This window comes from Monoraphidium neglectum, assembly GCF_000611645.1.
Source record: "Monoraphidium neglectum strain SAG 48.87 unplaced genomic scaffold scaffold00528, whole genome shotgun sequence".
NCBI lineage: Eukaryota > Viridiplantae > Chlorophyta > Chlorophyceae > Sphaeropleales > Selenastraceae > Monoraphidium > Monoraphidium neglectum.
Genome location: NW_014013100.1, coordinates 1 through 24,911, shown reverse-complemented (window position 1 = coordinate 24,911; position 24,911 = coordinate 1). Strand labels below are relative to the sequence as shown.

Sequence of the window (24,911 nt, the reverse complement as noted above, 5' to 3'; positions counted from 1 at the left end):
CAGCAAACACAGAGCCACCAAGAAAATCAAAATCAAGCAACTTGTAAGCTTTCTCTTCATTCTGCATCTGCTGCATCATATGCCAGCAATCAGGCGCCATTGCATGGTCGCGGTGGAGTAAGGGTGGGCAGGGGGAGCGCGGCGACAGCAATAGTAATTTGCGGCGTGGATCAGTCGGCTCCGTGGTCACGCTGTGTCGAGCGTGGAGCACACCGTGCCGAGCTGCAGGGAGGCAGGCCCTGGCGCTGCGGCGATTTTGACACGGCGTCAGTGTGCGCGGGCGGCCTGCCAGGTATCGCACACATATCCGAGGCCGCTGGTTGCAGCGCCGCCAACCCCAAGGGGCAGGCGCCGGCTCACTCTCTGCTTTGCACTCGTCACGGGGCAAAGACAACAAAGGGAGGAGGCCGGCCAAGATCCGCGCCGCGCACCTCGATGCCGAACCAGGCGTAGTTGCCGTCTGGCGCCACGAAGCTGAGTGTGCCCATGAAGGTGCCGCTGCGCAGGGGGGTGACGCTGAACTTGTAGTTCTCGGGGGACCTGGCGGGATGAGGGAGGGGAGGGTGGGGGGCTCGTCAAGGATGCGTGATGAATGCGAATTGCACAAATAGACTGACGAGCGGCGTGGCAGTCGCGGCGGGCAGCAGGGACGGAGAGTGGGGCGGCTTATTTCAGGGAGGGTGGGGGGCGCGAACCGGCGTGTTGAGTGCCCGCAGGCGCAGGAGCGCGAGGGCGTTGCCCGACGGCCCGGTCGGCGCAGGGGGCTGCTTTCGGCGCGGCGCGCGGGCGGCCCAGTCAGCGCGGCCTGACCTGGTGCTTGTGCACTGCAGCACCTCTGGTCCCTCGAGGCAGTCGAGGTCGCAGAGCACCGAGTAGGTCAGGGGCAGCGCCCCCAGGAGGTTGGGCACCTGCAGCCGCCGCTGGACGGGGACGCGCGCCTGCGGGGCGACGCCGGCGGCGGCGGAGGTTTGAGGCTCAGCAGGGTGTGTGGGACCGTTCGACGAGGCGCAGGCGCGCATGCGTTCTTGTGCTCTCAGAGCTTGATGAAGGCTGTGGCGGCAGGCTTCGCCGGGACGAGCGCAGCCGTGAAGCCACCCGAGCGCCGCTGAACCCGGGAGGCTGCCCCCCCCCCCAACCCGCTGGCGAGCGAGTGCAAGGCTGCGGCTTTGTATTTGCCCCCTGTCGTGTGGGTCAGCGGCCTCAATGGTGCATCTTGCATGGTTTTGCCCTCACCGTGCACTCCACCAGCAGGTGGCCCTCCTCCAGTGGCTCCCCTGAGCGGCCCGTCAGGCTGTACACATTCCTGGGAGGGGGGGGGTCGAGGGCGCCGCGCGCGCGCAGTGGGGCCGGGGCGCGGCGGACGGGTCAGCGCGCACCTCGGTAGCGCAGAGGGGTATGAGCAAGTTGGCTGACGCGCCGCAGCCGAGGTGGGAGGGCGGTGGAACGAAATGAGCCCATGTATATCCATGTCCGTTGATCACGCGGGGCGCGAGGCAGCACCCAACAAGCCCCTCCTCAGGCTTTATTGGCGGCAGGCAGAAAAGAAAGCGGCACAGCAGGGCACGCCAGCTGCAACCCACCTCTCCCCGGTCGCCGGGAAGAAGAGCTCCAGGCGGCCGCTGTAGGTGCCGGGCGCGAGCGGGCGGAAGGTCAGGGGGTAGGGCGCGGTGGCGCCGGCCGGGACGCTGGCATCGCGCGGGCCTGCGGAGCACGCGGGTGCGGGGACGGCAACGGAGAGGGGTGGCGGGAGTGATGGCACCCCTGATTCGTCCTCGCACTTGAGCCTCGGCGCTGGGCGGGTCTTCCAATGCTGCAACGCGCCCGACGTTGCTGTTTGTTGCGCCAACTAATTGGTCGATTATGGGGCGGCACAGGCATGCCATGCACAGGCTCCATAACGACTCTACAATTTTGTGGTGATGCCTGACTGTTGCCCCGCATGCAACCCCACCCCCCCCCCCCCAAAAAATTCACAAAATGGGGTCCCAAGTCTAGGTTGTCAGCGCAGACAGGCGTATGAACGCACCTCGGACCCCCCCTGCACGCTCACCTGAGAAGACCTGCGGCACCTTGTCGCCGCCGGGCCCGCTGGTGGTCACAAGCGTAGCCTGGACGGACAGCCCGCTGTCGCTTGCGTTGACCAGGGGGATCTCTTGGGACGCCTGGGGGGGTAGGATAGGGGAGGGAGTTTTGAGTTGGGTGGGGTGTGAGCTGGGGGCTGCAACGGCATCTTCGCCCTTGCGAGTGTTTGCACAACTCGCCAGGCCCTTGGGTCATGGCCCCGCCGCGTTTTTGCTGGCGCCGCGCGCGCATACCATGCACGAGCTGGACCCCCTGCAGCCCCATGCAGCGCGCAGCGGGCCCTGCAACAGCATGCGCACCTGCTGCCGCGCGGGGCACTCCAGCTCCAGGGCGTAGCTCTGCCCCAGGCACTGCGCGCTGATCTCGACGGCCAAAACCCTGACGTCACCCGGGCTGCTGAGCGTCACCCGCGCCGGGTACAGGCCCGTCCCTGACGGCCTCACGCTCAGCCGCAGCGTGTTGGGTGGCGGGCCGGCGCCCGGCCGCCCGGCGGCACCGCCGCCGGCGGCCCCGCCCTTCTGCGCCTTCTGGCCGCCGCCGGCGGCGGGCTGGCCCCTGTCGGCCCCTGGCTGCGCATCCGCGCCTGAGCGCAGCGCGAGCGCCGCGGGCGCAGACACCAGGGCGCTGCTGCTTGCGACCGCATACTCAACGACCCGCTCGGCCTTCACGCCCCCCGCGCCCGCCGCCGCGTCAGCACCCTGCTGCTGGGCCGCCGCCGCCGCCGACGCAGCAGCAGCAGCAGCAGCCGGCTGAGGGGCTGGCGTGCCGCCGGGGGCGGGCGACGTCAGCGGCTTGCCCGGCTCCTGCCTCAGGCGAGCCAGCTGGTCCTTGTCACGGCCCAGGGGGTGCTTTTCCATGTATGTGCGCCGCGCCGCCTCAAGCTGCTGGTTCACAAAGGGCAGGGGGACGTCCACAAACTGCGTGGTGCGCCGCCGGAGGTGCAACGTCGCGTGATGTCAGCGACGAGGGGCGAGTGGCGGGGGCGGCCGCGAGCTGCTGACGCGTGCGCTGAACAGGGGACCGGTGCTTGGAGCAAGACGGGCGGCAGACTCTGGGAAGAGTTCGTGTATCGATTGCCGCCTGCGACACCATGCACAAGCCCCGGTTCGCTGGAGGTGCAAACCGTTACTATCGACCCCGGCCCCATCTCCGCACCTGGGCGCCGCCGTCCTGCGCCGCGACCGCCTTGTGTTCCATGAATGCCGCTGGCGGCCCCGCCTCGCCGCGCAGCTCGTAGCAAAACTCCCCGCACTCTGCGTCCTTCAGCACCAGGATCGCGCGGCTCTGGCCCAGGGCGAACGGGAGGAAGCTGCCCCTCAGCTTCTCGCCGGCGCCGGCGCGCAGCCGCAGGCGGGGCCGGTCGATGCCGAAGGGGTCGGCGAACGCCTTGCCCGCGGCCTGCTGCTGTTGCTGGTTGCCCTTCAAGCCGCCGGTTGCGGGCGCAGGGCCGCCTGGTGCAGGTTTTGAGGCGGCATCGCCGCCGCTGCCGCGGCCCTTGGCGCCGCTTCGCAGCGGCTGCTGGGCAGCTGCGGCTGCGGGGTCGTCCTCTGGCAGCTCGTGCAGCACTGTCACAGTGAAGTCGCAGTCTGCGGGGGATGACACGTGTATGGCGTGGCGTACGTACACCCTCTCATCAACTGGGTGCACTATGTTGATGTGCAGTGCAAGCGTGCCTCAGTCCAAAGTGCAACCGCTTCGGTGCCCGCCGGTCTGGATGCTCCCTGACAGCACCGCCACCAGCAGCAGCGCGATGGCGATGCAATGCTCTTGCTGCGTGCGAGCGACGCGGTGTGCAAATGGACAGACAAAGCACATGTGCCATGGCGTCCCGGCAATCGGCCCCCGCTGCCACCCACCCCGAAACTCTCCCCTCACCCGCAGGGAAGGGGTTCACCACGTGTACGTCAAACTGCGCCATCTCGTACAAGGGCCCCGCCACCTCCACCCTCTTGAGCGGCGCCCGCGCCCGCGCCGCCCCGCGCAGCTGGAACACCATCGCGGCGGCGGGCGCGCTGCCGTCGCGGCGGGGCAGCAGCACGAGCAGCGCCTCGCGGGGGACGGCCGTGGTGGGAGTGCACCTGGGAGGTGGAGGGTTGCACGCGTTGAGCTACATTTCAAATGGTAGGCCTGGTCGGCTAAGGTTCAAGTCATCTTATCAAATTGGGTTGGGGCGGCAGAGGGTTGGTTTGAGGGGGCTTACAAGAGTTGGGTTGGATGGGAGGTTAGAGGCCTGTGCGTGAGCAAACACACACATGCATTATTCCAACAAGCCAAGACCTCATCAGCTGGGCAACGAGCTGCATCAGCGTCGACCCGTACTGCATTCGCAAAATGCTCCGCACGCACGACGCCCTCTGCCCCCACCTAACGCCCAGCCGCGCCGTTTTGCCGGGCTCTATCTTGATGCTCGACACCTCGAGCGCAAAGTCCGGGTGCCCCTCCAGCCGCGCGGAGTAGGACATCAGGCGGCGGCCGGGGTTTGACAGCTCCACCTCGCGCAACTGGGGTGATTGGAGGGGCGCCGCACGGCGGGCGCCAAGAGGGGGACGGATTGTGGGGCGAGGCATGCATCAGAGAGTGAGAACCCATCCGCGGACACATACAACAGCTGTTGTGAGATGTTTTCTTGTTCCCCTGTTGTCCCAGTCAGCCAGGCCCTGGGGCAAGCTGTGCTGATGGCGTTTCTGTAGATGGCTTTTCTGCACATGCGCCATCCAGCAGGTCAGGAACGAGGCAGGCGGAGGGGGCGCTGTCAGTAAGGCAACGCACATGCCTCCTTCCAGCACCCTCGGAGGCCGCACCTGCGGCTCGTTGAGCTTGCTGAGGAACTCCACTGTTGACTTGGGGGCCAGCTGCGGCAGCGTCTGCGCGTCGTTGGGCCGGGGGTCATGCATACAGCAGCATGCACGTGTAAAGTCAATTATTCAGCCCACCTGGTGACGCCATGCGTGCAATGCTGACCTCTCACCACCACGTTCAAAACCAAGTGTACACCTCCCGCCTACGACGCGCATGCGGCCTGGCAAGGTTGCCTTCGTGGCAGCAGGGGTCACGCCGGCGCCTGCACACCTGGAACAGGTAGGTCGCCAGCAGCATCAGGTCACCCGCCTCTGGTGACACCAGGTCAGCCACTGACACCTCGTAGGGCAGGGACAGGTCCTGTGGGTTGCGCAGTGTTCATACGAACAAGGGATGGCGGGAGAGCAAGGTGCTACTGTGACCTGAAGTCTGTCAGGTCTTGAGGCGAAGGGGATTTTGAGGGTCTTACAAGGAGCAGCAGGGGGATGACGTCGTTTTGGGTGTAGGTCGCGCAGGACATACTGGTACGACTCAACCTTATCAATACGCTCTGATCCAGCAGCTCAGAGCTCGCCGGCATTGCAGAGTCGGCATCGTCGGCCAGTCTCAGCCAGCAAGCATCTGCACACCCACCTCCAGGCACCACACCACCAGCTCTGCGTTCTGCCGCGCCTCCTGCGCCCCTGCCGGCCGCACCCGCACCAACGCGCGGCGCGGCGCGAAGCGGGGCCAGGCGTTGGCGAGGCAGGCGAAGAGGGCGACGCCGTTGCGGAGGTCAGAGTCCAGGTTTGAGATGCCCTCAGACTGCCGTTGTGATCGCAAGGGGGTGGTGGGGTCTAGATAGATCTGTGCTGGTGCATATGGAGCGCTTGGGAACGCGTGGCCGCCGGAGGAGTGTAATGGTACCAAGCAAGAGTGCGCGTGCTGCGGGTGAAGTGGTTTGAGGCACTGACCACACACGCACAAAGACATGCACGCACGCACGCACGCACGCACGTACACACACAGGCCCCTGATTTGAACCTCCCAGCAGACGGGGAAAGCACCCACCCTCTCGGGGAACGTGCGCGCGAGGTTGATGTTGAGCCAGGCCAGCAGGCACGCCTCCGCAGTGCTGTAGACGTTGCTGCCGCCCAGCACCTCGTCCCCGGGAATGTCGCCGGGCCCCAGCTCAATCGGCGGCTCAAGCGTGGCAGTGGCAGCGGGGGCGGCCCCAGCGGCGGTCGAGGCAGAGCGTGCGCGGCTGGCTGCACCGGTCGAGCGCACCGCGGCCGCCGGGGCGCCCTGCTGCGCCTGCGGAGCGGCAGGGCCGCGCGCAGGCTTGCCACCTCCTGCCGCGCTGGCGGCAGAGGCTGCTGCTGCTGCTGCGGCGGCGGTGCGTGCCTGGAGCGCGGCCGCGGCGGCGGTGGCCTTCTCCATTCCAGGCATCGAGCGCAGGGCCTGAGGGGTCACCTTGGCCAGCACGTAAACCCTGAAAATCTGGCGGTTGGGCGCAGGCAGCTTGTCATGGACGGCGTAGAATTGTGTGGGGATGTGTGGACTGCGCAGGACACTCACGCTAGTCACAACCAGATCAGCGTGAACGGCAGCGCGCCCGCCAGGAGGGACACAGCGCTCCAAGAAATTTTGCAAAACCAGCATGCGCGTGCTTGTATCAGCAGAAGTGCCTGCAGGGGACCGCTGGGAGGGCGCCCCTCGCCCACACGTACTTGCAGCAGCACCGTGCTCCATGCCCGCGCCGCGAGCTCGTCAAAGCGCGCCTCCATGTCGCCCCACGCGGCCTCCAGCGCCTCCTCCGCCGCCGCGTCCCCCGCCGCCGCCGCGCCGCGCGCCTCTGACAGCCGGTCAAAGTCGGGGCCCTCCAGCAGCAGCTCTGGTTTGACCGCGTTGACCAGGGCGCCCTGGACCCGCAGGTGGGCCAGCGCCGCCTCGTACAGCGCCACCAGCTGCCGCGCAGCTTCGGTCTTGTTGGCGCCACCAGCCCCGCCCCCTTTTGAGCCCTGCAGGACGAGTGTGGTGGATCATGCGCCGCGTCGCTGTTTACTGCAGCGCAAGCAGGTTGTGCAACAGGCTAGCTAGGGCGCCCCTCAGAAGGCACATTGTATAATAAAACCCGCTTGCACGGCAGTCCGCAATGCAATTTTATTTGCATGCAGCTGACACCCCTCTTAACGGTCAATCTCATATCCCTGCATGACACGCCCGCCATCCAGGTCAACACCCACACCTTCACGCTGACAGCCTTGCTCCCCAGCGTCTCGATGAGCTCCAGCAGCAGCTTCCCTCTGGAGCCGGCCAGCGCCTTGCGCAGGTCGCCCGGCCAGGGCTTGCACGTAATGGCGGACAGGTGGCGCGCCAGCGCCTGCGCTCGTGCCGCGGGGAGGTGGCGTTGACTTTGTTCAAAGCAGGGGAAGGCGGAGTGGATGCGGTGTGCCAAGACATGTGTGCGCGGCCCGTAACAGAAAGGGGCGTGCCGGCGCCAGACATGCGGATGAGCCCGGGCTTGGATCACAACTTGGTGTCATTTCTTGGCTGCAGGCACTTGAGACAGCGTGGTGTGACACGGAGCCAGCCAGGCGGCCCAGAGCGCGCACCTGGGAGCAGTGCATCGGGCCGAGCGCGTCCTCCCAGGGCATCTCGCAGGCGTCCGCTGACGCATCCAGGGGCAGCGCGGGCGGCCCGCAGCGCGGCGCGGTCAGCAGCAGGCGGCCCGCGTTAACCTGTTGGCAAACAGGGTCGGAGGGGGGGGAGGTACACGCGGGGCCGGGAGCAATCGACGCCTTGCTGACGTAGCTGCTCGCTGGCTTGTGCGATGTGTGGGTGCGTGCAGTACAAGTGTTGCAGGCGGGTTGCTGAAAAGGTGCTGCGGTGACACAGCAACACAGTAACGGAGCGCCCGTCACCCGGCGTCACCTCGAAGAACGGCTGTGTTGTCAGAAGGCAGTTGTCTGTGGTGCCGGTGACGGTCTGCGCAAAGCAGCGCCCCGACTGCGGCGCGGGGACCGCGAAATGGCGTTTGTGGGAGATACCAAGGTACGAATGTCAGCCCCGGCGCTGTGCGGGCAACGCTGGGTCGCATGCGGCATTGCACCCTGCAAAAGCGCCTTTGTCTCTCCTTACCCACCCCAGATTCCACCCCAAGCTGCGGTTGCAGCCGCCAAGCCTCCCCCTTTGTACCCGACTGGAGTTTGGTGTGTGGATGTACAACCAGCACGTCCCTTTGAAACCCCTCATCTGTCCTACCCACCTCATCCAGGAACTCCACGAGGGCGGTGAAGCTCAGGGGGCGGCCACTCGCAAACGACACCACCACGGGCAGCCTCTCCTTGGCCAGCCCGATCAGGTTGCCCTCCGGCAGCTCCAGCTTCAGCGGCTGCCGCGCCTCGTCGGCGGGCAGCCTGGTGGGCAGGAAACAAAGTAAGGCGGGTACAGCGGGGTCAAGAGGAACACACAGGCGGCGTGCCCCATACCGGCATGCGAGATGCACATGCAGCCCAAGCAGAGAGCGCCAAAAGCAAGGGTGTGTGGTCGCCAGCAGAAGGCCGGAGGATTATGCACAGAGCAGCCATCCGCCAGACCCGACCTGGTCTTGAGCTCGAGGCTGTCGTATCCATCGTTGACGACAAAGAAGCGCGCCCATGACCGCACGCCCAGCGGTACCTGCCCCAGCGGGCCGTTTGCGCAGGGGGCAGCGACAGTTGGAGGCACCCTTGAAAGGGCACGGGTGTGCGAGTGCTGTCGTGCTGGCATGCGAGCACGCGTGCAGCCGTTGAGGGCCCAGCAGTTTCAGCGCCAAGGGCAAGCCATCGCTGGAGCAGCAACAGGGATGAGGTGCCCACCGGCGGCAGCAGGACCTCCGGAGAGTCAAAGGTGAGGCGTGGGAAGCGCCCCGTGCCGGCCAGCTCGAGGCTCAGGTGGGGCTTGGATGTGTCGCCGTGGATGAACACTGGGACGGACGCCTCGTAGGCCCTGGCGCGCACCAGGGCGTCGGCAGGGTCAGCGCGGATGGGTGTGGTCTGCGGCCGCGCGCGCGTCAACGCCGGCTTTGGCAGGGCGCATGCCGACAGGCCATTCACTTTGCGCCCACACCTGGCGTCCCTTGGTGTGAACCGGACAGTGACGCCCGCGCCCTCCTCCGGCGCCAGCGTGAACGCGCACGGCTGCTCCAGCGCAAACACGCCCAGGCAGCCGGGCTGCCGCTCTGAGCTGGGGTCACCGAGCGACACCTGTTGCAGGCGTTTGTGGGTGGATCTTTGTTTATTTGGTGGGGTCTGTCGCTCTGCGTGCGGCGCGTGTGTCTCGTCAGCAGTGAGCGCTCATTTTGCTCAACATGCATGCGCCTGTCAATGTGCCGCCCACCCTGATGCGCCGCGTTGGCACATCAGGGCGCGCCGCACTCGCCAGATCATTTCAGACATTGACAACTTGGTCGATGCGCAGTCACGACGGAGTGCTCGGCTGCCCGTACCAATGCACCCTTGAATGTCCGCCCTCACCCTCAAACGCGCCGCCCACCTGGATCTCGCCCTCTGTGTTGTTCCTGACGTACACCTCTACCGCGTACGGGCTCGCCCTCCGCGACCCGCCGGAGCGCCCGACGACGCACGCCCCAAAGTCCAAGGTCCCCTTGGACAGCACAACCTGCGGCTGCACGCCGGTCGCAAACACCGCGACCGCCGGCGCGGGCGCGCCGCCAGCACTGGCGCCGATTTCTTCATGCGTCTCGCCGTCGCCCGGTGGGGCGGTGAGTGGGGCCGAGTGCAAGGCGAGGGGGAGCTGGAAGTCATAGGGCCCGGTCCGGCTGGGGCGGAAGGCGAGGGCCATTGCGAGGGAGCTGGACGGGCGCAGGTGGATGATGAACTTGTGGCCGGTCTCCCCGGGTCGAGGCACGCGGCGGTTGTCAACAGAGGAGATCCTTCAAGGAGGGCAAGGGCAATGTAGGAGTAATTTACCGTGCCCATCTTGACTGTGTGCGTGCGAGTGTGCGTGTGTGCGTGTGTGTGTGTGTGCGCGCGCGTGTGTGTGTTAGTGCGCGTGTGCGCGTGTGCGTGCAGTGATTGTGCTAGCACACGTGTACACAGGCAACACAGCCTTGCGCAGTTGCCAGGAAATCTCGAATGCAGCGCTGCATCCAGCGCCGGGCCCACCCCACCCTGTGCGTCAGCGTGCTCCTTTGCTCACCTGCGGGACACCCTCTTGCTGCCCAGGGTGCTCATCTCCCCGTTGGCCCCGATCTTCTGCACAGGGCAGCTCTCGTAGCCCGCAGACGCCCACGCCTCACCTGCAGTTGCAAGGGGCCCGCAAATCGGGGTGGGAGCGTGGATGTCGAGACTGCACACACGCCAGCGGCTGTAGCCCTGAGCCCTCCTCCGTGCACCGCGTGCAGTCACGGTATCGGGCTGGCATAAACAATCCCAATACAACTCACACGCCACGCCCGACCGCTCCATACCAGCAGACTAACCACCACGGTCGCTTAGCGCACCCCTCTGAGTCAATCCTGCATTTTTGCGGGGGACATATTGGTATCTGCCATGCCTGCTTGCGTAACTCCCCCCTGCCTTTTCCCTTGCTCACGCGGCAGCAGCATGTCGAAGTCCGGCAGCGCCGTAAGGTTCGCCACAAGCGTGGCCGGCACCGCGGACGCGTTGGACAGCGTGAGCGGCAGCCGGGCCGTGCCGCCGATGAAGGTGGGCGGGAACGCCAGGGACGCCTCGGCCACCTGCACGCTCGGCACGACGCCCTCGGCCCTGCGCGGTGGATGGAAGCCGGGGGGGCTCGGGCGCAACGAGGCCGCTGCATTGGAGGCAGGCCCTTCTCGATGTTTGGGCCTTTTACAGTGCTGCAAGAGCCCCAGGGCTGGCAAGCCGCTGCGCCTGCGCCCCTGCGCACCACCCAACAACAAGTCTCCTTTGGGGCCCCCAGCGTACCAGCCAGTACCTTGGCCCATCACTGGGCACCGGCAAGGCGTCCACCACCCGGCACCCAACATCTAACCAGTGAGTCAGCGCACCTGACAGGCAGCTTGATGGGCCGGCCGCCCCGCACTTCGAGCTCTAGCGCCGCCGCCCACGCACCGGGCGCCTCCACTGTGACAGACACCTCCAGCTCTAGGGAGCTCTCCGGCGGGCAGCGCGCGCGGTCGGGCGTCACGCTGACACGCGGGTTGGGGACGACCTGGGGCACAAATTTTCAATCAAGCCAGTTCCAAGGCGAGGGTATGTGGCCGTCAGCTCCAAACTCGAACGGCAAGACGGCCATCGAGACTGTCAGTGAGAATGCCTCTGTGTGTCGCTGCCAGCGCCACCCCCAGGGCCCGCACAACAGATCAAAGCAGGCTGCGTGGGTGCCACGCCGCACGCGGCAGACAGATCACTGCAGCCTGCTCGCCCGCACCCGGAACGCCGCTTCTCTCGTGCCGCTGTTGCGCAGCGTGACGACCGCCGCCTGCCGCTCCCCCACGGGCACCGCGCCCAGCGCCAGCTCCTTCTCCTTGAGGCGCAGGCAGCCGCCGGGCAGCTCCCCCACCAGCGCGACGCGCTGGGGCACGTCCGCGCCCCCCTTCAGCCGCAGCGTCATGACGGCCGTCTGCATCAGCCCTTCGTCCCCCGCCACCGCTGCCGCCGCCACGTCGGGGGATGCGGTGCCCTTGCCACCGGGCGCCGGCCCGGCGGCTGCGGCGGCGGCGGGCGGGGCAGCCTTGGCCCCGGCCTTATCCCCCGGCGTCTTGGGCGCCTTATTCGCGGCCGCGCCGCTGCTCTTTCCGCCCTTGCCCTCTGCGCCCCCCTTGCCGCCGTCGGCGGCGGGGCGCCACCGCACGGCCGCCTCGGCGGTGCCCTTGGGTTTAATGGAGCCGCTGGGAGGGGTCACCGAGAACGCCGCGCCGCTGCTCTCCCATTCGTAGTCGACTGGGAAGCTGTGAGGGTTGGTCATCAGCAGCGACTGCGGCGCGATGCGGGCCGTGGCATGGCCGCGGACGTGTAAGGGGCACGCTCCAACGCCTGCGAGCGTTCAGCCTCCAACTCCCGGGACAGGGTGATTGTATGCGTCAACCCCAGCTGTCCCTGGGAGCGAGGCCATCTGTGCGCTAGGTACGAGCCCGTCGGCGGGTGCGGATGTGCTGCGTGGCACGCGCTCGGCGGCGCTGCTGCACGCAGGCGGTTTGCAACGAAGCCCGCACCTGGTCCACAAAATTCTCCCAGTTGTCAATGCCAAATGAGAAGTTGAGCTCATCCGCCGACAGCCGCAGCGTCACCGGCACCACCTCGGCCGCCACCTGTGCGTTAGGGGCGCGCATCCAGGCGGCGGGACTGCTGGATCCTCCCCTGATCTGGGATCAGGCCGCGCCTACACACACTTGCACGCATGAACGCATACGCAGGCATACGCGCAAATACGTCTGCAAACGCGTGCATGCCCGGGCGTACGCATGTGTGCATGCATGCACGTGCACAGCACACACGTACACTCTCCCCCCGGGAGGGCCTCTCTGCCGCTTGCCCACCTCCAAAGGCCAAAAGTGTGTGCCATTCAGGCAGACCTCACACCGCTCCCTGATTGCTCGGACATCGTGGCACCTCAGCGCGAGCGGAAACTTCGCTGTGGCGCCCGGCGGCACGACCTGCGCCAGCGGCGTGCTGCCGGCCAGCTCGGGGACGCGAGAGAGGTCCAGCGCGACGTGCAGCGCGCGGGGCAGGGTGTTGGTGACGACAAAGTGCGCGGACGCCGGCTGGGCCGTGGACACCTTCCCAAAGTCAACAGTGCGGGGGGCGACCTGTGGAGGATGGGTGTCGGAGTTTGGGGTCCTTGGTTTTGTGCTGTCGTCGGCGGTCGTGAGCGCAGGCTCTACTGTTGAACAGCAAACTCGAGCGGGCAACGCCTGATATCAACATGCAGCAAATCCTTAGAAACCCGACGCGCTGCCACATGCAAATGTGCTGACATACCTGGTGCTCCCAGGTGTGCAACGCCCCCTGTTGCGCACTCGCCCACGCACTCAACCCAACTCGACCCCTCCACACACACACACACTCACACCTGGATGCCCGCCAGCTCAGCAGGGGTGAGCTCCATGGAGCACTCTGCACGCTCCTGCGAGGCGGCAGCCAGTGGTGTTTTTGTAACAGATGGATGCCTTCACGCCAGCTTGCCCCACCAGCAGGCAGTCAGCGGCCAGGGCAGCAGGCGTTTGACAACCAGGGCAGCAAATCGGCGCGCCGCAGTCTGCTGGCAGGTGCAGACATGTGAGCTGCAACAAGTGACAAAGCACGTTTAGCGGGTTGCTGTCGCCCTTAGTCCCAAGCCGGCACCTTGTCTCCCTCCGGCTTGTCCTTGAACAGCGGCAGTGCTGCGAGCAAAGCCGATGCAGGTGCCTTTGGCGCAACACTGGGCCCGCCCTCGCGCTCCCGCTTGGCAGTCCACAAAGGATCTGGGCCCTTGGGCCTGCCTACGCGCGGGGGGCACAGGCCCCTGGCAAAGGGCACAAGTTTTGGTGGCAGCGGAGGTGCATCAGACTGCCTCCACACTTTCCGGACGCCTGAGCCAGGGGTGACTGCAGCCACCCCGATTGTTTCCAGCTGGCAGCAACAGGGGCGGCTCCCTCTCGCGAAGAGTGCTCACAACCAGCTCAAGCACCGCTTGGCCACCTCCTCCCCTCCCCCCGCACCAACCTGCCCGTCCCGCACTGCGCCACCAGCCGCGCAGCAAGCAGGCACCCCACCTGTATGGCCTCATGCCCATGTCCTTGTCGCCCTCGCCGCCCTCCTCCCGGGTGAGGTGCGCGTTCGCCTTTGCGGTCCGGCCTGGCAGCAAAGGCAGCATGGGCGACTCGCCACATCAGCCGAGCAGTTAAGCGATGGGCTTAGGCATAAAAACATGCAACATTGCGTGATCGCACACACACGCACGTGCCACCCCCCCCCACCACACACACACACGCTGACACACACACACACACACACACACACACACACACACACACACACACACACACACACACACACACACACACACGCACACACGCACACACGCACGCACGCACGCACACACGCACGCACGCACGAACGCACTCACACGCACAGATGTGCACGCTGCCCCTGCGGCTCACCCGCTCTGATGAACTTGGTGTAATCGTCCGCATGCTGCAACCGCCACACCTGCAGGGGCATGAGGCGCACACAAGGCAAATCCCGATTGAGCCAGCGATGAAGCCAAGAGGATCGTGAGCGAGGCAAGCACTGGAGCGCTGCGATTTCTGACGGCCAGAATGGCCCGGAGAGGCGGCTGTATGGGGTTCAGTCTTCTGAATCCTAGCAGCCCAAGCCACTTTGTGGTCGTCGTCCAGCCTTTGCTGCATCGAATTTCCCGTCCACACGCGCCTGCACGTCCTTGGTGACGCCATACCCATCCTCAGGGCCAATCCACTCGAGCGCCTGCTTGTTTGCCGCCGTCTCCCAGACCTTTGGCCTTGAGAAGCTGCCAGGCAGCTGTCCGGTCTCGGCCTTTAAGGTCCACAGTGCCGCCTCCTGCTCATCCACGAAGCGCCTGTGTACGTGATGCATGTGGCAGCGGCTGGTGAGCACTGTACAAAATTGAAGCCCAAACAGCATCAGCCTGCTCACCAATTGAAGTCCCTGTGCATCAGCTGCAGGTGTCCAGAGAAGAAGTAATCAACGCACAGGACCCACCTCGGCTTTGCAAACGTCTCCGGCGTCGCCTCGGTCCCGCCCGGCAGCCGCACCGCCCGCTCGCGCACACCCTGGCAGCTGCCCACCGCCTCGACCGCCTCGCGTGCCAGGGGCTCGGCCGCCGCCGCGCTGGCGGCGCCGGAGGAAACTGCCAGGAAGCTAACTGACGCCAGGTGGCTGCCGAGGGCCTTTGGCAGGTAGCGCACGACCATTGACGAGGTCTGGCTTGGGCCCAAAACTAATGCTGGGGGGTCGACCTGCGTTGAGAGTGCGCGCGGCAGTGAGCCTGGCTGCGGGGGCGATGTTGGCGGGGGGCGGTGCCATCTGGCGCCCAGCTAGGGCTGCAGACGGCACGCGCAGCGCCTCAGACAGAGCAACCAAGCCACGCAGCTGGCATCAGCACTGGCATGGCCCATCATGCTTGTAAGAACACGGGCCCGTGACTGCGAGTTACACTGCATTGCCATCGCTCCTGGTGGCCACACCTTGAAGTAGGGGCTGCCTGTGTCTGCGACGACGCGCAGCGGCAGCTCAGCGCAGCCGTTGACCAGCGTCACGAGCTGGTCGCCCCACTCGCCGCAGCCCATGACCCCAAAGTGCAGCAGGCGGGGCGTTGGGAGCAGGCGCGGCAGCAGGCCGCGGCCGCGGATGGGGAGGCGAAGGGGCCGCGAGCCTGTGGGGCCGGTCAGGTCGATCTGGGAGGCGGGGGGTGGCATGGCTGTTGAATGCCATGCAACCAGCTACAGTGGTTGGATGGACTCACCCTCACAGAGCAGACATATGTTGACCTCGCAGGTGACGAGAGCCGCAGGGATGTCGCGGCAGCGCACAGACCGACCATTCAGCAAGCAGCAGAGTCTGGCTGATTGGTCGACACACCCAACCACGGAGCTTGGTTGGCGATCGAGCGGCTGGCGGCAGGGTGCAGACGCCCTCCCGTGCGTATGTAGTTGAGCCGCCAGCCTCACCTGCACCACGTAGTCAAACACGCGCATGGCCTCGTCCTCCCCCAGCTCCTTTGACTGGAACCCCTGGGCCCTCGCCGCGTGCGGCGGCTGGAACGAGACCACCAGGCGGGCCGTGCCGTACGGAGGGACGGCCCCCGCCAGCGGCGACACGCGCACCGCTGAGTCCGCCTCCTCGCGCGCTTTGGCCTGCAAGGGCCAGGCGCGATGAGTGGAGCGAGACGCCGGCGCCGTCACAGGGTGCCTGGTCATCGACGCACCAAAACGCATGCGGGCAAAACCGGGACCCAGGATCAGCAGCAGCAACGGTCAACCGTGCACTGACAGCAAAGCCGGCACCAGGCGATCAGGCCGATGCGCAACCTGCCGAGCATCCTCTAAGTTGGACACCACATGGATTGTCCCTCACCCGCACACGTGCCAGGCGCAGGAAGCTGGTGTGCGGGTCGTCCCCACTACCGCCGCCGCCACTGCCCGCAGGCCCAGAGCCGTCTGCGGCTCCCATTTCCGACGCAGGGCCAAAGGAAAGGTCAAAGCGCGCCTCGGACGGGCCGCCGTTGTTCAGCAGCAGCTGGCGTGTGCTGCGCTCCCCCATGTACATAGCTCCAAAGTCGACCTGGGTGCAGGAGGTGCCAGCATTGAGGGCAGCAGCTTGCTGGATCACATGGCATGGCACGCCCGCCCGGCAGTGAGGGCGGCAGAACACCACGCGCCGCGATCACACACCCGCAGGCTGCGGTCAACACCCCAGCAAAGCAAAAGTTCTCCAGTCAGGTAACCTCTGCGTATCGGCATGCATGCATGCAGCCGCTCGCAGGGACGCCAATGCATGCACCGCAGCATTCCCCGACACCGCTGAGCGCGAGCTATTGCCCAGGTCCGCGCACCGCCTTGACGCAGCCTCCTCCCTCTGACCGCAGCTCGTACGTGCACGCGACCACCGCCGCTCCGACTGGGCAACGCGCCGCCAGTTCTTTGTCCCACTGTCGCTCGCCAGCCGCACCGCCAGCGCCCTGCTGGCTAGCTGCTTCCTTGCTCACGTTGCCGCCTCCGCCGTTGCTGCCGGTGCCGCTCCCGTTGGTGCTGCCGCCGCCTCCGTGGGTGCCGATGCTGCCGGTGCCGTCGCTGCCGCCGTGTGCCCGGGCCATGTGAATCAAGAGCTCTCCAGACAAGGTGCCCGCATCAGGCACCGCCAGCACAGCCACCAATTCGACCGCAGCCCCGGCCTCCAGGCGCCCAGCAGCCGGCTCCAGCTTCAAAGGCACGCCCCTGCTCGGCGCAAGTTCGGCAGAACGGGCGCACTGATGCGCGGAGTAGCTGCTTGCCCAGGTGGAGGCACTGGCCCCAAGCAGTGCAGTAACAGCAACACTGGCAACACTGGTTGCTGCCGATGACGGCGAGCTTACCCTTCCACAAGCGCCCTCCAGTCTGCAGGCCGCGACCCCTCGTTTACCAGCCGCAGCCGGCGCAGTTGGCTGCTGCCAGCCTGCACCAGCCCAAACTCAAGCAGCCCCACACTGCCACTGGTGCTGGTACCGCCGCTGCTGGAGGCGCTCGCGCCGCCGCTCTGCAGGCGCAGGCGGGGATTTGGAGCCAGTGCCCGCAGCGGGACCTCCGTTTCGCCCGCATCCGACAGCACTGAAAGCCGGTCGAACGAGTCGCAGCCGGGCTCCAGGCCTCGCGTATCAAACACGACCTGCGCAGAGCCGCAGGCAGGCGTGCGGGTGTGCACACATGGCGTGTGCGCGCTGGGGCATCCAAATGCGCGTGGGCTTGCATGCGCAACGGTAAGCAGGAGGTTGCGCAAGCTCAACAGTGCAGTGCGACGTGTGCAGGTGCCGCTATGGGTTTGTGTGCGAGGATGGCTGGGGGCCTTGAAGGGTGGCGGCGTGGCATCACGGCACCACACCTCGAAAGTCGCCTCCATGCCCGGGGCCAGGCGCTCCGTCTGCAGTAGGCCGTGCACGGCAAAGCGCCTGCCCGCAGGTGGTCGGACGCGCACGCTGTGCGAGCGCTTGCCGTCGAGGTTCTGCGCCGGCGGGCGGATGGCCAGGGTGTCTGGCCAAGAAATGATTGAGTCTTGGGCCAGGCTTGACGACGGCCGGGGCTCTTAGGCAAATGGAAGGGTACAAGCCATAGACGCAGCCTCCGACGCCCGTGCTAGCAAGCATAGCGCCAAGCACACACACCTTGACACTGACAACAGCGCCGTGTTGTGGCACGCCTGGCTCGACATCCCGCAGCTCCACTGCCGCGGGGCTGACTTTGATGCCGACCCCCTTCATCTCTGCCCCTCCTTGTCTCCTAGGTCAGACCATCATACGGGCACTGTTGACTTTCGTGGTGATCTGCTGTCTGTGAGATCTGTCGGCATCTGATAAGTTCTATAAATAAATGTTAGAGTCTAGGCGAATAGTAGATGGCGCCGAGCTCTCCTGCAGCGTGAGCCCGCTGGATGATGCTTGCCCTCGTGCTGACGGCACTCGTCAATCAAGGCGCGAACTTTGGACGGGTGCCGACAGCAGCTCACAACTCCGAGGGCTATCTGCTCCGCATCTAAACCAAACTCTTACAGAAGGTCGCCAGCACGCTCGATCCTGTTGTTGCACACAGACGGCACGGCATCATTCATTAGAGGCGCTTGAACCGAGCGATTGGTTTGTTTGTGAGTCAAATCAACACACGCACACTGGGCGTTGCCCGCTCTCCGTTGGATTTGTTCCATCTCGCGCCGACGTTGGGCCACTGGCTCTAGGGGACGCCGTGCAGTACTTGGCAGCGCTTGGGAGAGAGCGGGTTTTATTATCCGCTTTTTCCACTGCCGCGCTGTGCGCCTCACCGAGGTGAGCATGCGTGCGCGCATGCGCCATTGTCGAGGGGACTGCCAGCTGGTGGAGCAGCGCCCTGCCTACTCTCATGCTGCCGGCAGCTATCTAGGAACATGCGTACGCAGCACGGACGCACGCATGCACATGCGCGCGCACATGAGCCGCGTGGCGCATGGGATCACTGCCTGACAACAGGCCATGCGATGCGTGCCCTCGACGCCTCTGTGACGCTCATCACTTGCTGACTTGCAACGGCAATGCACAACACTAGAAACACCACCACCAATCCAATCTACGTGCCCGTCCTGTTGCCGCGCAGCCAATAGCAGCTGCTGTTTGCGGCGGCGGCGGCGAGCAAGCGGCCAGCACTTCGGCACTCCTGCACAGTGCCATGGGCGCCTCTGTGCTGCTGAACGTGTACGACCTCGCGCCCTCCAACTCTTGGACGCTGTGGTGCGGCGTTGGCGTCCTGCACACAGGCGTGCAGGTTTATGACACAGAGTTTGCGTACGGCGGCCACGAGTACGACGTGTCCGGGATCTTTGCCACGAAGCCGCGAGAGGCGCCCGGCGCGGGTGCGCTCGTGCGCCGCCGTCCACCTGGCTGCCCTTGGGAGCGCAGGCAGCCTGGCGCAGGAGCATGCGGCGCCTGGCATGGTGCTAGGTGCTTGCACAAGGGCGTCGCTGCTGCTGCTTGGTGTGGGCCCTCACCACCGCTCGCCCTTCCTGGCTGTTGTCCTGTCGCGCACGCAGTTGTGTTTAGAGAAAGCATCTGCGTCGGGGAGACAGAGCTGACGCCGCAGCAGGTGCAGGCGCTCGTGCAGCACATGGGGCAGCACTACCGCGGCAGCGCCTACCATCTGCTGCAGACCAACTGTGAGGGCGACGCGGAGAAACCGGGCGCCCGCACTTGAGTGCCTCACCAGGGCCATCGTGATGTGCTGCGCAAGTTGTGCTCATGACACACACCCTGATGTCCTCATGTACGGCCAAAGCTTGGTGCCTGATGATGTGCTGTGGGTCCATCGCCACCCCAATATGCAGGCAACCATTTTGCATCGGACCTGTGCATGCAGCTGGTCGGCCGGCCGCTGCCCGCCTGGGTGAGGAGACGCTTGCTGTGCGGGTTCAATGCCAGCCTTAGGCGCTCCCCCCCCCCGCCCCCCGACTACTGTTCTGCTGGATGCTGCTGTGCATTCGCGACGCTCGCCGCCTAGCCCACTGCCGCGCACTAGCTGTTTCGCCCATCCCACCTATGCTCGCATGCTCGCCTGCAGATCAACCGACTGGCTGGCCTCGCGGTCGCGCTGCATTGCCTGCTGCCTCAGACCTGGGTGCCGCCGCTGCATACTCCCAGCATGTCGCCGGACGACGAGCCTCAAGGTGGGCCTCTTGTCATTGCACATTCAGAATGGTCCCTGCAGCCGTTGCTGCAAATGTACGGGTCCAGACCACATCTGCTCATCTGCCCGTCTCACGTAATAGCTCATCGCGGCATCCGGATCAGGCGCCCGCCTGGCAGCCGCGGCACGCACCACTGCCCAAACCCCCTGACCCTGCTCGTCTCTCCCTCCCCGTGGTGGTGCAGTTGTGGTGACTGGTCGCTCGCATCCACGGCTGGCGGAGCGCCAGGCCCTGCTGCAGCCGACTGGCCCTGCATTGGGCGGCTTTTTCCAACCGCCGCGACCCATATTTGCAACTGACCGCCGGGGGTGAGGGCGCTGCACGCACCGCAAACGTTAGGGTGTCAGCCAACGTGCGGGCTTTGTTGGGTGACCGACAGAGAGGCATCTCTTCTGCAGGCACCACAACCCGTGCCTGCACCTCTTTGCAGCTGCGGCACGAGCGTGGGCGGCACCCTGCTTCAACTCAGCGCGCCCTCGTGCGCAGCTTTACATCGTTGTTGAAATGCAATCCTCAGCTGCTCCCTCAGCTGGTGCACCTTTCAAGGCGTCGCGCAAAGACTTTCCGAAGTGACCCCTGGGGTCGAGCCTGGGGGCCACATGGGGTACGCCCAATGCATTGAGTGCAACATGCTCTGGCGTCTTCCTGCTCCGCTTCCCTGACATTGACTTTGTTTACAGGCCGCGGCCCGTTGGCTGCAAATGGCCCTCCTCCACACGTGCAAAGCACCTTCAGCACTGGTTAAAGGCGCCGGCAGGCCCGCAGGCTCTGACCCATTCTCCTTCACACCGCTCGTTCTGGGCGGCACAGATCCTGCCCATGGCTGCTGCCGAGGCAGGCAAGAGGCGATTTACGACGGGCATCATCAGGCAGTTTCTACAATGCGGACAGGGGGCGCCATCGCCCCTGCTTGCAATCGAACCCGGGCCCTGGCAGTGTTTGCCATGTTTCTGTCCTGTTGTAGAAAGTTTTGCGGCCGCAGCAGCCGCCCTTGCGATGGCTGCAACGAGTGGCATGCTGATCGCTTGCCAGGCATCAGCTTGTCACTTATTGATTGCATTTTTCGCACAATCGCCTGAGCCCCCCAATGCTCCATTCAATAAGCATGGCAGCTGCTGCCGCGGCCGTCGTGCAGCCGTCCTTGCTCTGCCCCGGGCGCTCCTGGGTGCCCCCCCAACCTTGTCCCTGGACGGCATATCGCCGGTTCCTTATTGCTGCCGCTCGCCGCCCGATGCACGATCACAAAGACATTGTGAGACCACATTTGAGTGGCCGTACAACGGCGCGCCGCTGCCGGCACCACCCTGCTCTCCAGCCGGCATCAGGGAAGCCCAGCCTTGCAGCGACCAGAGCGTGTTGGAACAGGGCTGTTGTAATTCAAATGCTGCAACCTGGGCACTGATTCAATGGGCATATTCAGCGGGCGTGGGAGGGGTGCGTTGAAGCGCTATGGAGAGGGGGGGTGTTAGCCAAGCTTGCCGGACAGGGTGGTGACGCGCAACCGACCAGCTGCTCTGCACGAGCCCTCGCGCAGCTGAACATCTCAAGCTGGCCCGGCGCTGCTGCATGTGTGAGGTTGTCCAGGCGCCACATAGCTCAAGCCTGAATTGCAGTGACGGATAGAGTGAAAAAATCTTCTGACAAGGGCGCAGGCGCTTGCGATCCAAGTGCTGCAATTTGGGGGGCAGCGGGGGCCACACAACACGGAGGCCATACACGTACATAAAGTGCACTGCAGAGCTTGTCGAGCACTTGCGTGCAAGCAGAGCGATGCCGCTCGGCGTAACAGCTCGGCCTGGGACCGCCGGCGCTCCAGGTAAGCATCGCAACACAGCTGGACAACCCAGGTGTGTTGCGCGTTGCAAGGCCGTGCCAAATATGCGATCCAACTGGTTCATTATGCCAGGGGCGAAAGGGAGCACGTTAACTTGCAGATGCCTGGGAGAGCCGCGGTGACCCACGCGCGAGAGCTCCCACGCGCGCGTTTGCACCGTTCAAACATTTGTTGGTAACACCTTGGTGATTAGCTAGCAAAGTAAAAGAAACCACTGAACAGCGACGCCGCAAGAGCTTGGCGCCCGGAGGGTGACTTCAAGGAGGACAGCCCCTGCAGCGGGGCAGTGGGCAGCGCGAGTGGCGCCACGAGGAAATTTAAGGGTCCTGATTGCTTCTGGTGAGCGATAGGGCCGGCCGTGGAGCGCCTAGCGTCCCAGGAGGCTGCGGTGACAGTGGAGCGCCGAGCGGGGTTGGCAGCGCTCCTGGGACCAATTTATCCAGCTTTCAGACAACATAAAACCGCGCCGTCGTCGTTGGCTCCGCGTTCCTGGGGCAGCTGTGCGCAGCCCGGCTTGAGGCGAGAGCAGCCCGCGACAGACACGGAGAGAGGTGGCTCCTGGGCAGCATTAGGTCTCCGACGCGGAGTTTTTCGACCTTTTGGTTCAGTTAGCGACGTTAGGTGCCCACATGGGCCGGGCAGCCCGCGGCGCTCCCTGCACCCAGCGTCACCGCATGCCGTGTGGGCGCCCTGCACGGCCCTCCAGTGGCCTCACAGCAAGTGCCCTGCCGCCGCGGCCGCTCCGCACGCGCGCCCCCTTCGCCGCACAGGCCGGGACCCTGTCATGGCGAAAACAAAGCTAGGGGTCGGGTGGGACGGCACCGGCGGCGCGCGGCTCGGGCTGCAGCGACCGCTGGACGACGACCAGATGTTCTATTCCATTAAGGGCCAGTTTTCAGGGGTGAGTGTGCTGCGTGCAGCCTGGTCAGAGGCGGAATCGTACGCGGATGCCGCATGCGGCGGCAGCAGGGGGCACACGTGCGGCGCGGCGCAGGAGGCACGGGGTGCAGCCGTGCCGCCGAGCCCGCCCGACGGCAGTGGCGGACGAAGTAGCGCCGGCGCGAGCGACCGAGGGGGCGCGCCGGCGCGAGCGCCCCAGCCGCCTCTGCCTCATCAGCACATTATGGGCCCCGGCAGAGTGCCATGTCACCCGCAAGTCTCTTGCCCCCTATTGCCGACGGCCTTGGCGCCCCTCCCTCAAATAAAACACTCACACACATTGATGCTCGTGCGCGTGCGTGCGCACAGGCCACCGTGCTGCTGACGGGCGCCTCTGGCTACATCGGCAGCGTGGTGCTGGAGCAGCTGCTGCGCACCACGGACGTCGGCGCGGTGTACCTGCTGCTGCGAGGGCGGCGGGGGGCGGACCCCTCGGAGCGCGTGCGGACGCTCCTGCAGAGCAGCCTCTTCCACATGGTGCGCGCTCGGGCGCGCGCCCCTGAGCTCGCGGCCGCGCACAAGCTTACGGGCACATGTATGCTCGTGACAGCGGCAGACTCACTGGGCCCAAGCCCAGGGACGGCCAAGACGCGTGCAGGCGGCCGAGATGCGCGCTTTCTGGACAACGGCGGCATGCCTGTGCGGCCGTCCAGCGGCCTCGCGCTGCCCATCCCGCCCGCCCGCCATCGGGCCGCGCACCCCTTGCCCAACCTCCCGCCGCTGTCCCCACCCCTCCGCCGCAGGTCCGCGACAGCCGCGCGACCGTGGGCAAGGTGAAGGCCGTGCAGGGCGACATCCAGCTGCCGGGCATCGGCCTGTCTCAGTCAGACCGCGCGCGCCTGATGCGCAGCGTTGACGTCATCATCCACTGCGCCGCGGACATCAGGCTCGAGCCGACGATCCAGGAGACGCTGCAGGTGAGCACGCACACCCTTGCCCCCCACGCCGTGCTGGGCTCTTCATGCTGCGCTTTGGCTCAGGGCAAGGTCATGCTGTTGTGCACGGTTGGGTCGCGCGGCTGCTGAAAGAGGCGGGGCTGCTGGGTTCATCGCTGTCTGTCCCGGCGGCGCTCAGTGGCGCAGGCGGCCGCCGCTCGACGCAGCGCCTTGGCTGACCGGCGCGCCGCCCTCTTTTTAACCTCCTCAGGCCAACTTTGAGGGCACGCGCGCGATCCTGGAGCTGGCCGCCTCGTGCGCGCACCTGCGCGCGCTGGTCCACGTCAGCAGCTGCTTCGTCAACGTCAACCGGCCGCGCAGCAGCACCGTGGCGGAGCAGCTCTACCCGCTGCGCTTTGGGGAGCAGGTGGGCGCCGCGGCCGGCCTGGCCGATGGCGCTGTTATGCGGGTGCAGGGAGAAGCGCCTGAGTCGCGGCTCCCTGCGCTGGACTCGGCTCCTCAGCCCGCGCTTCAAACCTCGGCTCCTCACACCTTGGCTCCTCGAACCCTTGCCCTGGAAGTCTGTGCCGCATGGTTTGCCGCCCTCATGCGTCCCGCCTCGCCCCGGGCCCTGTGTTCACTGCTGCCGCCGCCCGCCATCCGCCCCACGCTCCCCTGCATCCCAGGTGGTTGATGCGGAGGACATAGCCGCGGAGCTCATGAGCCTGCCGTCTGGGGACGCCGACATGCGGGCCAACGTGTACATGAAGCGGTGGAGGTTCCCAAACACGTACACACTGGGGAAGCACCTCACAGAGCACCTGGTCGCAAAGTACCAGGTGGGCAGCCGCGGGGCAGTTTCCACGGGCGTCGCGGACGCACGCGGCGCTTCAGAGGGTGGTGTTCTGTTTTGGGGGGCGGAGCGTGCTCGTCCGTGCTCATGTGCGTGTAGCGGACAGGGGCATCGGGCAACCCGCCTGCTTCTGATGCGGCCGCTCGCCCAGCCGGCTCCATCCCACCCAACCACCTCTCGCTCCCCCCCTTCCCTCACCTCACAACCCCTCAGTCGCGGCTGCAGCTGCCGGTGGCCATCGTGCGCCCCTCCCTTGTCAGCGCCATCGCCGGCGCGCCCTACCCGGGCTACGCTGGCAACTGGGCCGGCTGCATCGGCGCCGGCGCGGCCATGGCGATAGGGCTGTTCGACTGCCTGGGGTCTGTCGCGTCGCAGCCGCTCGGGGTGTGGGACATCGTGCCGGCCGACCTGGTGGGCTCGGTCATCATCTCCTCGGCTGCCGCAGTCGCCTCGGGCGTGGCCAGCAGCATATGCCGTGCCACAGGGTCCGGCATGCCCTACCGGTCCCCGTCGCGCGGCTGGGCGGCGCTGCCGAGCACGCACCGGACAGTGGAGCGCGCCGCGCTCGACTTCGTCGGCGGCGCCGGGCGGTCGCTGCTGGTGAGGCCGGGAAAGGCCTATCCGCCGAGCGTGACGCTGAGCGACGA

General features: G+C 66.1%; 3 protein-coding genes across 3 annotated transcripts; 2 read left to right on the top strand and 1 right to left on the bottom strand.

The window, feature by feature from the left end:
* Nucleotides 1-431: 431 nt before the first annotated feature.
* MNEG_3970 (flagellar associated protein) lies at nt 432-17,817 on the bottom strand (the record flags this gene model as incomplete). The annotated part of the gene is made up of 41 exons (XM_014047555.1): nt 432-540; nt 811-938; nt 1,234-1,303; nt 1,581-1,701; nt 2,051-2,162; nt 2,382-2,999; nt 3,238-3,668; nt 3,958-4,160; nt 4,447-4,583; nt 4,884-4,946; nt 5,152-5,241; nt 5,515-5,685; nt 5,932-6,360; nt 6,591-6,881; nt 7,109-7,243; nt 7,476-7,601; nt 7,795-7,869; nt 8,129-8,279; nt 8,465-8,541; nt 8,721-8,850; nt 8,971-9,107; nt 9,397-9,682; nt 10,063-10,162; nt 10,459-10,631; nt 10,895-11,058; nt 11,278-11,823; nt 12,062-12,157; nt 12,422-12,655; nt 12,919-12,972; nt 13,191-13,323; nt 13,601-13,682; nt 13,988-14,036; nt 14,253-14,424; nt 14,568-14,755; nt 15,053-15,262; nt 15,536-15,721; nt 15,942-16,148; nt 16,420-16,801; nt 16,939-17,228; nt 17,442-17,561; nt 17,722-17,817. Coding segments are annotated over 41 exons (7,572 nt in total), but the record flags the coding sequence as incomplete, so codon positions are not given.
* Nucleotides 17,818-18,751: 934 nt separating this feature from the next.
* Nucleotides 18,752-19,273, top strand: MNEG_3969 (hypothetical protein; the record flags this gene model as incomplete). Its single annotated transcript, XM_014047554.1, has 2 exons — nt 18,752-18,935; nt 19,113-19,273. The coding sequence occupies 2 exons, from the start codon at nt 18,752-18,754 to the stop codon at nt 19,271-19,273; spliced, it is 345 nt and encodes a 114-aa protein (XP_013903008.1).
* Nucleotides 19,274-22,381: 3,108 nt separating this feature from the next.
* MNEG_3968 (hypothetical protein) lies at nt 22,382-24,868 on the top strand (the record flags this gene model as incomplete). The annotated part of the gene is made up of 7 exons (XM_014047553.1): nt 22,382-22,498; nt 22,846-23,013; nt 23,280-23,453; nt 23,683-23,838; nt 24,098-24,250; nt 24,478-24,675; nt 24,815-24,868. 7 exons carry the CDS (start codon nt 22,382-22,384, stop codon nt 24,866-24,868), a joined length of 1,020 nt encoding a protein of 339 aa, XP_013903007.1.
* Between the last annotated feature and the right edge of the window lie 43 nt (nt 24,869-24,911).